The 15312-nt window shown below is 46.1% G+C and overlaps 1 protein-coding gene across 2 annotated transcripts in view; it reads right to left on the minus strand.

Moving 5' to 3' along the window:
* The window catches only part of LOC142571175 (uncharacterized), an 88200-nt gene that overhangs the window by 8666 nt on the left and 64222 nt on the right, over positions 1-15312 (minus strand). The window contains exons 2-3 of one of the 2 annotated variants that reach the window (XM_075679449.1): positions 11295-11401; positions 4033-4095 (exon numbers count right to left, since the gene is read on the minus strand). In XM_075679449.1, the coding sequence (XP_075535564.1) occupies positions 4033-4095; positions 11295-11401 (170 nt within the window). The remainder of the gene's footprint in view (positions 1-4032; positions 4096-11294; positions 11402-15312) is intronic. The other variant, XM_075679450.1, reaches the window with a different exon arrangement.

Here is a 15312-nt window from a genome sequence, read left to right on the forward strand (position 1 = left end):
ACTTAGTTTAATGTATGCTACGAAGACGTGATTTCACTGGAGCTTTAGAGGTGATAACAGCTCGTTCAAATTAAACAAGCAGTGTAACAATGTAAGGTATCGCGCGACGCATATTGCACCTCTTTCTATTGAACGAAAAAAATGATCTCGTTGATATCGCATGAAAAAATGGCACGATTCTGCAATTTATATGTTATTTGGTACCTGCCCAACTTAATTAGACGAATAAACGGAAGCTCGATTTCATTAGAAAATGGCAAACTTTTTGAGGTTTGCTGATTACTGCTTATTATTGGTACAGCGATAGTGAAATTGGCTCTTGATTTGCCTCATAATTAGGGAACACTGCACGTTTGGAACAATTTGCAGCTTTTTAAAGTCTCCAGGTCCGTATAAATCCCAAAACCTTAAGGTGATAATGTCGTAATAACCAGAACGTATTTAAGAGCACAAAAACCGTTCGCGTGTGCTGTAGCGTACACGCATATACACTATTGCATAGCCTTGGGGTAATGCGAAGTTCAAACCCACATCAGAATGAATGAACCACGAGTTCGAGATTTCAGTGTGCGTGTGCGTATTGAACGCGCAACTGCGCTTAAGTCCCGCATGAAAATTCGCGAACACAATATGGCTCACAACGCGGTCCATTAGGAACAGTGTACAGAACGTATAGATTTCCACATATAGCCGAGAAAAAATTCCACTTTCGACCATGTGGACTGCTACAGCAATGGCTAATGTCGATATTTGCTGAGTGAGGGCAAGTACTTGCAGAATGTTGTTGATACGTTCGTTGTAGCGAATTTTTTTTCAACACAGAGAGCCGACAACTTCAGCAGTAGGTTGACAATTATTACAAACTAAATTTGAACCCGCTGTTATGCGTGTTCGAACCGCTTCCTGTAATTTTTTTTCTAAATGTCCTTTAAGTTTTTTTTTCATAAGCGGAATAGTATAGAGTGAAAAGAAGTCACTCGACATTTCGAAATACAATGTTACAGGAATACTTCCGGAGGACTTAAGTCACGTGCTAGAGGCGGTTTTTGCGGGGGACGGCAGAATTTCTCTGTTGTACAACAACATAATTTAGTGTCCAACTAAGGCCTTCACCATGGCTTCACTGATTTATTCGCACAGTAGGAACCTTGAAAGGTGCAATAACCCAGGCAGAGAAAAGAACGGTCACGCCGCGCAGTACTCACGAGCCGTATACTGTCAAAGCTGTGCGAAATCTAGCGGTAGAACATGTGCCTTGTATGCGCGAGGTGCGGGATTCGAATCTCGGTGCCGCCGAAATTCCACTGGCATTTCTAATGAGAGAGCTGTCCCCTGTCCTCATAGCACCTACTTGTGGGAATTCGCACTTTGGTAGAAAGCGCTATTACTATTCCTAGGCGTCGACCCTGGGTTCCCCTATTCCAACCACAGACGGTTCTTTCTGCACTACAAACGCCATGGCTTTAGGAGGCAGGCCAGAGGCATATATTAGGGGGTTCCAGAGCGGCATAATTAAATCCTCCGAACCCTTGCCACACCAATCAGCTTTGTGAGAGACCCTTGGCCAGCTCCGACCTCGAGGACCAGCAATGGCTGATTGCGAGGGCCCAGGACCCGGCCCGAGCTCTAGGCATTCTGGAATGAGGACGGCTCTCCAAAGCTGCATTTACGTAATAAAAATGTTTATTCTGTCTTTAGAGTCGCCGCCGGGCACTAACCAAGAGAATTGGTACAAGCGGCGCTCCCGGCCTGGTACTTGGCGAGTACGGTACTTCAACACTCTTCTACTGTATATGGAAGCGACAAACTGGAGCGGTCGAGTGTAGATACACCACACTTTCCTTAGCGAGTGTGAATGACACAGATTCATGTCTTATCTAGTACAATTTTTTTATTACCCCCTTTCTTAGTAGCAAACTGGTCAAAGTTTAGTTAACCTCCCTGCCTTCCCTCTCTTCGCTCTCTCTTTCTGCAAGCACGCTGAGACAGCTGATGCGAAGATGCCATTGAACTCTTTGGTTACCGCTAGAAATGGCTAATTTTCAGTGTTTTTCTGTTTTACCATCTCATTACAAGAACGGATGTATAGCAATAATAATTTCTATGAATCCTAGTTCCATCCTATACATCCTAATAATTCTTATGTGAAACTTCAAAGAAGTACCTTAAGGAACATGAATAAAGCAATAATTTTCCATTTTTGTCTAGTTAATGAAAATAAAAAACATGCTATATAAAGTATGTGTCTGGTTCCTGGTTACCATTTGTTGTGACTCAGATCACGCAATATATTTGTGAAAATTTGTTGGCGTGATTACTAGCAACAGTGATGCGCGAGCTATGCGAGAAAGCAGCAGCTTTGCAAATGTGAAAACGGGTAAGTTCATATTGTACAAGGGGCATTTCTTTCATTTAATGCAGCATACATATGGTTCCTACTTTGCTGCATTAGTTAGGCGCGTCAAGCAATGGTTGTCCGGTCATGAGACATACAGAAGCCTACTCAAACGTGATTATTTCATTCAATCAGCTTTTCTGGCCAAGAAATTGGGGGCGCAGTGAGCTTTCAAGAGGAGCTGGGGCCACCACTTGCATTGTTCAGTTCCTGTACAGTTCCTTTTGGTAATCTGGAATATTTCACAACATTGTACATTATTAAATAGGGGCACTTGAACAGGCAGTGTTTAAAATGCAAGAGCTTAGAGAACTTGTGAAGTTTCGGTCGAAGGTCGTTCCGTAATCGACTGCGTGCTTCTGTGCGGGTGAAAATCGGATTTGATATTATTTGAACACAATTATCAAAGTAACACGCACTCATACTCATCTACCGTTTTTCGAGACATCGTTAAACCAGCATATACGTCTGATCAGAAAAATGACAACTCCAGACATGATTCTGTGTCTGTGCTGCTTCTGTCATTTAAAAAAAAGATATCTTTCGGAGTGGAGCAAACGCAAATTTTGAATCTTTCCTTTTTATAACAAGTGCTAGGAGCACCGGAGACTAACCTCGACGGTACTTCCAGTCGAAGTATCATTTTTCCAGACTCCCCAATTCGCCAAAAATTGTGACAGATAGCTAAAGTTCAGTAATAATTTCAGAGGGTGCATGGTGTTATTAATAGAAGAATTCGAATAGAAATGTTTAACAACGCGTAGAAAAACTATCGATTAAATTGATCAATTTCTACAGGTGCGGTTACTGTGCGAGACCGCTGCGTCAAACATATGAGCGTTTCAGAAATTATCAAATGACAGCTTGTCGAGCCTTTCTCTGCCCTAACAACTGGAGCATTTCCATATATTCGGGAAGCAGGCTCGATAGCTAGGTTTTCAACCAACAAAACACATAACAGTGGTCACGTTGTTTAGAACATGTTGTTTCAGTCTAAATTGCCGGCAAGTTGTTGACCCACAAATAAAAATACTGGGAGAGCTACTACGGGTAGTTAACTACAGATTGTGATCAATCCTGCCTGATTGTGACGTTGGTGCGCAGGCACATAACGCAAATACAAGGAAATCAATCACCGCGTATCGCAACATCAATATATTACCTACGGGTTGATGCTTTGAATGATTAGAATGATTCACTTCCGTGTTGCTGTCACTATGAGTGATTTTTGTTGACTATTTTCTGCATCAGCAACCAGGTCAAGTGCACTTTCTTTCGACTATTGTGAGCATGCTGTGCAGGAAGACTTATTTCGTAGCGCCTGAAACTAGTATTTAGGCTCCGATTACAGATTCGGTCGCTAATGTTGCACAGCAAAGCTATGAAACTATGTACACTGTGTACACTCGCACAGTTCGTAAGAACAATTTTTCTTGCTACAGCGGTAAAGCCTATATATGCTAATAAGCTGATGCGTAAATAAAAGTGTTTTTGGCTTTGGCTCTGATAAGCTTGTACTGCTGAAAGCATGTTACCGCTTACTTCAGATTAAGAATTAGGCTCAGGTTAGAGGTTCACTGAGAACAGCGTACAGAGAAAATATGTGCATTGCGTTTATACAAATAGAAATGAGCAACCTGTCGAAAACTTCGGTGATGAGAATAACACAGCTGCACTCCGAGGCAAGACTTCACCAGCACCTGCAGACGTAGCAAAGAATTCCACTAAAATATATTGACGCAAGTTTCTCATATCAACTAAAGTTCGAGTATAAAGCAAATGCTAGAAAATTTGCGTCATCAGCAAAACGAGCGCCACGACCTGTCGAAACCCGCGCAGTAATACGTTACCGGGAAAAATTAAGTGCAAGATTATCTTGACGCTCCATTTAGACTTGGTTTGGAGTTTCAGTATTGTTTTACAATGATTTTTTTGCAAAATGGAGTGGCAAATAAAAAAAACAGCAGATCAATGTTTGTTACTTCCACCCTTTGATTCGGAAGAAAAGCAAATTTTTTTGAGATCTTATCCTTCTTGCTCAAATGCGACGTTTCTTAAAGCACTTACCCAGCACCACCCTACAATGTGTGAAAGGTGCCAACTAATAAAATGCATTGTTTGAAGTATCTTTCGTGAGAAAAAAAAGTAGGAATGTGCTTTGTATAAACGAAGGTACGGAACATTAAATTTTGCCAGTTCCATACCTCTGTGGCCATGCACTGCTAAATGTATTTCTTTCTTATTGGAATTGAATTCTGGGGTTTTTTAAGGGCAGCACCACGATTTTACTGTTTCTTCTAATTTAGCCACATTGAAGAGCACGGTCATTGTTTTTTTTTTTGTTGTTGTATAGAATAGGACTTGACAAAGCTTATGGCGGAATTCAAGCCTTCCAAGAATTTCTGATCGGAAACAACTTTTCGAGAAGAATCGACAATCGCGGATGAGTGCGAACTGCATGTGGAATGCAGCTGTTGCTGGGCTACAGCACGTATAAATCTGCGCATATGCTACGTAATCTCGGAATTAGAATAAAATTAAAACAATTTATCTGCATTCTATTGCAGTAAACCTAGTCTGAAACTGCACAGTAGCCACCAATAGACACAGCGACGCCTTACATCACCTCACACTAGCGCACTTTCACTAAGTTGCGAGGAGTAAATGCTTCCAAGGGGTCAACTGATTATCAAAAGGGACGTCCACAGCTGTTTGTTGAACTACAATCACCTAGAGGATCCCACAACACAATGTCCTGCTCGGAGCCTCGGGCCGAATATTTCCGCAGCCTTTTCTAGACTCTGCATCGTTTCATTTAACCCAGCTCTCTTCTCCCTGCTGTTTCTGGGCAAAATGCCCAGCATTTCTGCTGAAGTAGGGTTTGATTGGAAGCCCGTGATGACATTTAAAAAGATAATTGGTCGTTAAAATATTTTTTTGTTAAATGTTAAATTATGGAGTTTTACGCGTCAAAACCACGATATGATTCTGAGCATTTCAACATCATCATATTGGACGTTGTACATTCAGGACGTTAAGAAGGAAGCAAAAGAGACAACTGAAAAAAAAGTTCGGCAGCATGTTACACTCCTGTAACACGTGAAGGCGAAAACCTGCTGTTGTTGGGCTGCTAAGCACGAGGACGCGAGATGGAATCCCGGCCACAGCGGCGGCATTTCGATGAGGGCGAATTGCGAAAATACCTGTGTACTTAAATTTAGATGCATGTTAAAGAACCCAGGTGGTCCAAATTTCCGGAGTCGTCCACTACGGCGTGCCTCAGAATCATATCGTTGTTTTGACACGTAAAACCGCCAAATTTCCGGAGTCCCCCACTGCGGCATGCTTCAGAGTCAGATCGTGGTTTTGGCGCTTAAAACCCCATAATTTTATTTTTTCAAGCCTGCTGCACACTTGGCAATGCATTCGATCATTCGTGCATACGATCGGAGGAGTCATATTTCTTGCGAGACATAACGAGCCGACGTGGGAACACACGTGTGGCGCTTGAGGTCGACCTCCTCAGCGACACATGCGAGCACTTAATGCACTACGTAACGGTGCAGCATGCTTGTCGCCAATAAGTGCTACGAATGTGTAGCACAAGCCGAACACAATTACGCTGCTTCCTCTCAGCAAAGGAAAGCATCACTCGCAGTAGAACACCTCGATCGGGCCGCTTCGCACGTCGCACCTTGTTTCTCACTTGGCGAGCATCCGAGGCCGCAGCGCAGCTTCTAGGACTACCGCGCAATCCGCTAGGCCCCCGGCGAGCGACCTGCATCGCCGTCTCTCTCGCTTCGCATTCGAATTTCGCTGCAACCGTCACCGCCACCACGCGACATCAGCGAGGCAACACCTGCTTTTCTGCCTGTGCGCGCGGCTGGTTTCCATCTCCACCCGTAGCTCACTCTGAGAAGGTCACGTGGCTTTTTATTGCTATGGCAATTATATGGACACTCTGAGCGCATTTTGCCGTTGCCGTTGGCGTTGCCGTCGCCATGACCTCCAAGGGCGATAACACCGTCGCCGCGCGTCGTGTGCTGTATGTGAAAGAAAGAGCACGCGAACGAAGCCGACCGTCGCGGCTCAATCTGGCACGCGCCAACAAAGAAATCGGAGAGCGAATGCGCCGCTTACCGTCGTGCTAAAGGCCGTTAGGGGATAGGAGGGAGGCAGGTGGGTTCAACTCTCGTACTTCGGGATGTCCATCGGAATAAACGTGGAGGTATGGCCGTTTCGCCAATATCCCCAAGTGGGTTCGACTCCCACGAAACTCGTGGGTACGAGTGCCTTAATGGTCTATATCTCTAATTAACTGTCTCTGAATTAACTTTGCCTTATTAACACCACAGATCGTGGGTTCGACTCCAGTCTAAGGTCAAGGGTTCACCTGGTTCTACTGCCTTAATTGGCCATAATTAACAGCAAAGGTCGCTGGTACGACTGCCACCAAAGGTCGTCCATACGAGTGTCCTAACAATTATATCTTAATTGACTGTCTTAGTTAACCTTGTCCTAATTAACATCAACTGCACTGGGTTCGACTCTCGTACTTGAGGATGCCAATCGGAATACAACTTGAGATTCGCTCATACCTCATATCAACAGTTCGCTAATATCTCTGAGTGGGTTCGACTCCCACCAAAGCTGATGGGTACGAGTGCCTTAACTCTATCAGAATTAATTGTGTCTTTATTAATTTTTCCTCAATGAACATCACAGATCGTGGGTTCGACTACAGCCTAAGGTCGGGGGTTCCCTTGTTCGAGTGCCTTAACCTCGCCATAATTAGCACCAACAACGCGGGTATGACCCCCACCAAAGGGCGTGCGTACGAACGTCGTTAAAACGTAATCTTAATTTACCATGTCTTAATTATTTTTGGACTAATTAGCACCACAGGTAGTGGGTTCGACTCGAGCCTGAGGTCAGAAGTTCGACTGGTTGGAGTGCCTTATTTACCTTCCCCGTGATTAACACCAAAGATCGTACATTTCACTGCCTTAGGTATATCTTAATTACAGCTGTCTTAATTAACTTCGCCTTAATTAACACCTAATGTAGAGGACTCGACTGTGGTACATAAGGATGTCAAAAGGAATATAACTTGGGTATATGACCGGTTCACCCATATCCCCAAGTGAATTCGACTCCCACCATAAGTCATGGGTTCGAGTGCCATAACAAGCGATATCTTATTTACCTGTGCCTTAATTACCTTCGCCTTAAATAACACCAGATGTAGTGGGTTAGACTCTCGTACTTCACGATGTCGAGCGGAATACAATTTGGAGATGTAGCCGGTTCGCCCATATCTCCAAGTGTGTTAGACTCTCACCAAAGGTCGGGGGCTCGACTACCACCAAGGATCGTGGGCACGAGGGCCTCAGTAATCTTTACCTCAATTAACCGTGCCTTAACTTTATCTTACTTAACCCCCAGGTTGTGGGTCCGGCTCCAACCTAAGTCAGGGACTCGATTGGCTCGAGTGCCTTAATTGACGTTGCCTTAATTAACCCCAAAGCTCATGGATTTGGATTCAACCAAAGATCCGTGGTCCGACTCCCACCAGAAGTCGTGGGTTAGACTGTAGACCTTCACAATGCCAACTGGAATTCAACTTACCGATATCGTAGGTTCGCCCACATCTCCAAGTGGGTTCAACTCCCAGCAAAGGTCGGTGGCTAGACTCCCACCAAAGGTAGTGGGTTCGGGTGCCTTAGTTAACACTGTCCTAATGAACTTTGCCTTAATTAACACTGATCATGCCGACGCTTTTCTTCGCTTCGGCTTCACGCTTTCTTATCAATAAACTGATTGCCTAATTCGCAGTAATAAATACCAAAAATGGTATGTTCGATTCCCACGAAAAGTCACGGGTTGTAATTGAATTCATCATCATCATCATCCGCCTGGTTACGCCTACTGCAGGGCAAAGGCCTCTCCCATACTTCTCCAACTACCCCGGTCATGTATTAATGGTACCCATGTTGTCCCTGCAAACGTCTTAATCTCATCCGCCCACCTAACTTTCTGCCACCCCCTGCTACGCTTCCCTTCCCTTGGAATCCTGTCCGTAACCCTTAATGACCATCCGTTATCTTCCCTCCTCACTACATGTCCTACCCATGCCCATTTCTTTTTCTTGATTCCAACTAAGATGTCATTAACTCGCGTTTGTTCCCTCACCCAATCTGCTCTTTTCTTATCCCTTAACGTTAGACTTATCATTCTTCTTTCCATAGCTCGTTGCGTCTTCGTCAATTTAAGTAGAACCCTTTCGTAAGCCTCCAGGTTTCTGCCCCGTACGTGAGTACTGGTAAGACACAGCTGCTATACACTTTTCTCTTGAGGGATAATGGCAACCTGCTTTTCATGATCTGAGAATGCCTGCCAAACGCACCCCAGCCCATTTTTATTCTTCTGATTATCTCAGTCTCATGATGCGGATCAGCGGTCACTACCTGCCCTAAGTAGATGTATTCCAGTGCCTCGCTACCTATTGTAAATTGCTGTTCTATTCCCACACTTTTAAACATTACTTTAGTTTTCTGCAGATTAATTTTTAGACCCACCCTTCTGCTTTGCCTCTCCAGGTCAGTGAGCATGCATTGCAGTTGGTCCCCTGAGTTACTAAGCAAGGCAATATCATCAGCGAATTGCAAGTTGCTAAGGTATTCACCATTAACTCGTATCCCCAATTCTTCCTAATTCAGGTCTCTGAATACCTGCTGTAAACATGCTGTGAATAGCATTCGAGAGATCGTATCTGCCTGCCTGACGCCTTTCTTTATTGGGATCTTGTTGCTTTCCTTATGGAGGACTACGGTGGCTGTGGAGCCGCTATAGATATTTTTCAGTATTTTTACATACGGCTCATCTACACCCTGATTCCGTAATGCCTCCACGACTGCCGAGCTTTCGGCTGAATCAAACGCTTTCTCGTAAACAATGAAAGCTATATATAAGGGTTGTTTATATTCCGCACATTTCTCTATAACCAGATTGATAGTGTGAATATGGTCTATAGTTGAATAGCCTTTACGGAATCCTGCCTGGTCCTTTGGTTGACGGAAGTCTAAGGTGTTCCTGATTCTATTTGCAATTACCTTAGTAAATACTTTGTAGGCAACGGACAGTAAGCTGATCGGTTTATAATTTTTCAAGTCTTTGGCGTCCCCTTTCTTATGAATTAGGATTATGTTGGCGTTCTTCCAAAATTCCGGTACGCTCGAAGTCATGAAGCATTGCGTATACAGGGCGGCCAGTTTTTCTAGAACAATCTGCCCACTATCCTTCAACAAATCTGCTGTTACCTGATCCTCCCCAGCTGCCTTCGCCCTTTGCATAGCTCCCAAGACTTTCTTTACTTGTTCCGGCGTTACTTGTGGGATTTCAAATTCCTCTAGACTATTCTCTTCCATTATCGTCGTGGGTGCCACTGGTGCTGTGTAAATCTCTATAGAACTCCTCAGCCACTTGAATGATCTGATCCATATTACTAATGATATTGCCGGCTTTGTCTCTTAACACATACATCTGATTCTTGCTTGTTCCTAGTTTCTCCTTCACTACTTTTAGGCTGCCTCCGTTCCTGAGAGCATGTTAAATTTTGTCCATATTATACTTCCTTATGTCAGCTGTCTTGCGCTTGTTGATTACCTTCGAAAGTTCTGCCAGTTCTATTCTAGCTGTTGGGTTAGAGGCTTTCATACATTGGCGTTTCTTGATGAGATCTTTCGTCTCCTGCGATAGCTTACTGGTATGCTGCCTAACGGAGTTACCACCTACTTCTATTGCACACTCCTTAATGATGTCCCTAATATCGTCGTTTATTGCTTCAACACTAAGGTCGTCTTCGTTAATTAGAGCCGAATGCCTGTTCTATAGCTTCATCTGGAATTCCTCTATTTTCCCTCTTACCGCTAACTCATTGATCGGCTTCGTATGTGCCTGTTTCTTCCGTTCTCTCCTCAAGTCTAGGCTAATTCGAGTTCTTACCATCCTATGGCCACTGCAGCGCACCTTGCCGAGCACGTCCACATCTTGTATGATGCCTGGGTCAGTGGAGAGTATAAAGTCTATTTCATTTGTAGTCTCGCTATTCGGGCTCCTCCACGTCCACTTTAATAATATTTAATAATATTTGGGGTTTTACGTGCCAAAACCACTTTCTGATTATGAGGCACGCCGTAGTGGAGGACTCCGGAAATTTCGACCACCTGGGGTTCTTTAACGTGCACCTAAATCTAAGCACACGAGTGTTTTCGCATTTCGCCCCCATCGAAATGCGGCCGCCGTGGCCGGGATTCGATCCCGCGACCTCGTGCTCAGCAGCCCAACACCATAGCCACTGAGCAACCACGGCGGGTGACGTCCACTTTCGTCTATCCCACTTGCGGAAGAAGGTATTCATTATCCGCATAATATTCTGTTCTGCAAACTCTACTAATAACCCTTCCCTGCTTTCCTAGAGCCTATGCCATATTCCGCCACTGACTTGTCTCCAGCCTGCTTCTTGACTACCCTAGCATTCAAGTCGCCCATCAGCATAGCGGAATTTGTTTTGACTTTACCCATCACCGATTCCACGTCTTCATTGAAGCTTTCGACTTCCTGATTATCATGAGAAGTTTCACAACAAGACTTGCCGCCCTCTCGTTAATGCTATAGAATTCCTGTCCTGAAATGACCTCCTGACCTGAACTGACCCTAATTAAAACCACTGGTAGAGAGCTTCGACTACCTTTGAATGCTGGTGCCATAACGACGGACAGCTTAACTACGGACATCGTATTTTTGGTCCCATGAGACGTCTAATGCCTTAATAACAAAGCCTTAATAACAATGGGGTCGGCTAGAATGGCAGCGTAATAGCCACGGCGTAGTAAGTCACCTTCTGAAGCGTGGTCGTGTTCCAAGGATAACCAAGAGCGATGTCCTTGCCGCACTTCTCGATGAACTTTGCTGCGACAGCTGCGCCTTTCGACGAAGTAATGAGTCCTGCGTGATGTACGAGCAAGTTAGCGCGTTGAATGACGGCACATTATTAAATCGAAGCATGCTTGACCTCATTACAGGCACTTTGTGGTAGGACGGTTTCAATCCGGCCTCGCTTTGGGTGTTTGTAATAAATAGAGAAAAAAAAACTCGAAGTTCCGCCCGAAAGGCCAAGCACCAATTCCGATAGCAAATTAGTAGATAGTTGTACGAAGTAAGGATAGTAGTTTTATCGGCCGTATAAACTTCTAAACATTCGCTTACTAACCAAATTAACAATGATAGAATCTGTTAACGTGATTCAACGAGCACGTAGAAAGAAATAGGCACACAGAGACAGCGCTGGCTTTGTGTGTCTGCTTCTTTCTACGTCCTTGTTCAGTCGCGCTTACGCATTGTATCATGGGTTCAAACTAACCAGCCCGGTCAGCGTGTTTTAACTACATTAACGAGCACGGTGTCACGTGCTCGCAGATAAACATGAACACATCTCGCTCGATGAGTGCGGAAACTCGCTGTGAAAACTCGGAACTGAGGAAACGCGGCAGCAGCAAGTGAATAGACCTTCATGCATCGCTCGCTTCAGCGCGAACGAAACGTCGAAAGCAGAGTGCTCACGAAGCTACCGGCACTACGCGCACTCTGCAAACATCGCAGATCGCTCAAAAGATGAGGCCCGCGCGCGTGCGCACTGTAGCCACTTCGCAAATCGCTTTTAATGTCGCACGTTTCGGCCACCACCGCCCCAACTCACGGGCCGCCCTGTTTGCGGCTCTGACCCTCCCGATACCCCTTGGGTGCCCTGGAGATCCTGCGCCCCCTGCTTTCTTATAAATTGAGGTGCTCTCCTGAGGCCTCCGTTTGCAGGCTACATGTGTCCTCTTGGAACAGTGCTTGCAAAACAAGAAATCTATCGTAACGACGAGAAAAGCACCCCACGACTTATACAACACCAGCCAGAACCTTGCCCCTTCAAACAGAGCGATCACGAAATGGGGCCTTCGTGCCCACTGGCACCACGTGGGCAGCCAGCGGCTTAGCTTAAACAAACTCGACAGTACTGGCCAGCATGTCTGGGTACACAAGCACACAACACGCGCTAAGAAACCTCCTCCGTAGTGTCTAGGCAGAGTCACATATTCAAGGAGCAAAGACCACCAGATTTTCTCCCTCGCACCAGCTCTTAATCACGCCTGCGCAGAAACGTCGAGCGTCGCGAGAAACGCCACGCCCCGCAGTACCTACTAGTAATTGTAAAAATGCGACTCCGATACATATTGCAGCGTTTTCTTTTACTGTCGCCCAACGTGGCAACTGAAGGAGCGTGGCGCCAAGTCATATAGTGGCGAGATATGCGCACTTTTTCTCGCGCTAATAGAGGGTGACCGAAAAAAACTGTAACGCATGCTAGTCTGCCATCGGATCTGCTACCTCAGATGTGGTAGCTAGGAGAGGATAAGGAGTACCGGAGGCTCTGGCTAGCGCGGTAGAGAGATGAGCGCGCGCCAGTCTATGAACCTTTTCGTTTCCGGGGATACCGCAGTGCGCAGGGACCCAGTGGGTGGTAACACCGTCACTGCATTCGCGGAGCAGGTGTGCCTGGTACCGGATCTTCTGCAGTACGAGATCTGCGCAAAGAACTTTAGCGCATGTCCGATGCGCAGCCTGGGAGTCTGTGTACACATGATGGTGAACAGGGTCGGTTTGAGACGAAGTTGTGAGGGCCCACTTTAAATGCACGTTAAAGTGCACGTTAAAGAACCCCAGGTGGTCGAAATTTCCGGAGTCCTCCACTACGGCGTGCCTCATAATCAGAAAGTGGTTTTGGCACGTAAAACCCCAAATATTATTATTAAATAATGCAGGATGGCCATTAGCTCTGCGCTGGTGCTGTAGATTGCTTCTGCTGATATATGACGGCGTTGGTTCTGATTTTCATTTGTATGCAAGGCGCCGAATTCGCTGATTACGGTCCATATTGAGAGGACGTGGCCTGCCATCGGTGAGAGCCGTGATTTCCCAAGGTGGCGTTTTGTTGGGCGAAATGGGCATTCTGTGGACGTCATAACCAAGGAGCATGAGTGTGTGTCGGCATTTGTGGCGCGAAGTCTCGTCTCCTGTGTATAGATGTGCATATCGACGAGCTCATACAGGTTGTTGAGTTTGCTACAAATTTTAAGCGCCTCGAGGCTTGTGTACCTTCGATGTCCAGTAACAATGCCTCTGGCTTCGCTGAGTAACCGGTCGAGCGCCTGCATCTGTGTGCGGTTGACTGGATGATACGGCAGCCCGTACATAATACGGGAGACAAGAAAAGCATGAGCCGAACTGCCCCATTTCACGTTCGTTTACTCCCCGGGTGCGGTTAGAGATTCTGCATAAAGCGTGCAGGATTTGTTTGCTGGTCTTCATAACCCGTTGGAACCAAGTGTTCGCAGTTGCAGTTCTCGTCTAGGTGCATACCGAGTAGTGGGATAGTAGAGTTTCGTGTGATGGGTCGGTCACCGATGTACAGTTTGAAAGATTGCTTTTTTTCCTGTTTGCCAAAGGTAGATCGGCCACCATGAATGACGACAAGCCCTGTTTTGTCCGGGGCAGTGTGTAAACCCGTTTCCGTGGCATAGGCGTGAATAATATCGGGAGCACTTTGTAAGACGCCCTCCTGGTCCCAGATGGACCCGTGATGCGTCGACATGGTGATGTCTTCGGCGTACACCACGTGTTTCAGGCCCGGTACGTCCGCAAGCCGCTTTGGCAGCTGGTGCATAGCTATATTAAACAGGGTCAGTGAAGTAACTCAGCCATGGGGGACGCCTACATGGTTGGTTCGTATGGCACTGGCATCATGACCAACTTCGACTTGGTAGCTTCGCTCTTTAAGGAAACCCGCTATGAAGTTGTACATTTTCCCTTTAATGCCAAGGGCACGTGCTTTGATCATGATGGTGTTATGTGGGACGCCATCAAATGCCTTGCGTTTATCCACTGCGACAACGGCTCGTGGGTGCACCGAATGAAAGTCCAGGACGTCCTGTTTAAGGCGGAGTAGCACATCTTGTGTTGATAGCCCAGGGCGACATCCATACAGTGTAGGAGTCAAAAGATCGCGATCTTCAAGGTACCACATCAAGCGTGTGTTAACTATGCTCTCCATTACTTTGCAAACACATGAGGTCAAAGAGATCGGACGGAGGATGGATAAGGTATGTGGTGGGTTACCGCGCTTCGGAATGGGCTTGACTACCGAAAACTTCCAAGTGGAGGGCAGTATCCCGGTATACCAGACTCGATTAAATTCTTCGAGAAGAGCTTGCTTGTGCTCAAAGGGCAAATTGCGTCGATGAGGCACGCCCACCTCATCGACTCCTGGACCACTAGGTACGTTAGCACGCTGCAAGGCGTGCTCCTGCTCTATCATGGTGAATGGGCTGTTAAGTGGTTCGCTATCTTCAGAATGTGCATCCTTCTGGTATGTGGTGTCTGCGGGAAAAAGACTTCAGCTGCCTGTTCGGCAAGTTCCTGAGCGCTGATGCCTTCGCGGAGGGCCACACGAGCCGCGCCGTTCTTGGTCTTGCGCTGGCCGAGAAGAGCGCAGAATGGCCCAATCTTTGGACGTATGAGGCTGTCCATTGATGGATTCGCAAATTCCCGTCCAGAGGTCTGACGCGAGCATAGTCGTATATTCGTCGATCAAATGCTGTATTATGCGCAAGCGTGCTTTGTGGTGCGCAGCGCGACCAGACCGCCTGTACTGGGCGAGAATCCGGGACCTTCTATGCCATAAGGTGAGCAGATGTCTATCAGGCTCTGGGTGGTCATAGGGAACCCGTAAGTGCTTGGTGGCACTTCGCTTTGCTGCGCATAGCTGTGATATAGATGGTCAATGTTCTTGGTTGGCGACTGCTGCTGCAATA

The sequence above is a fragment of the Dermacentor variabilis genome, chromosome 2 (assembly GCF_050947875.1).
Source record: "Dermacentor variabilis isolate Ectoservices chromosome 2, ASM5094787v1, whole genome shotgun sequence".
In the NCBI taxonomy this organism is placed as follows: domain Eukaryota; kingdom Metazoa; phylum Arthropoda; class Arachnida; order Ixodida; family Ixodidae; genus Dermacentor; species Dermacentor variabilis.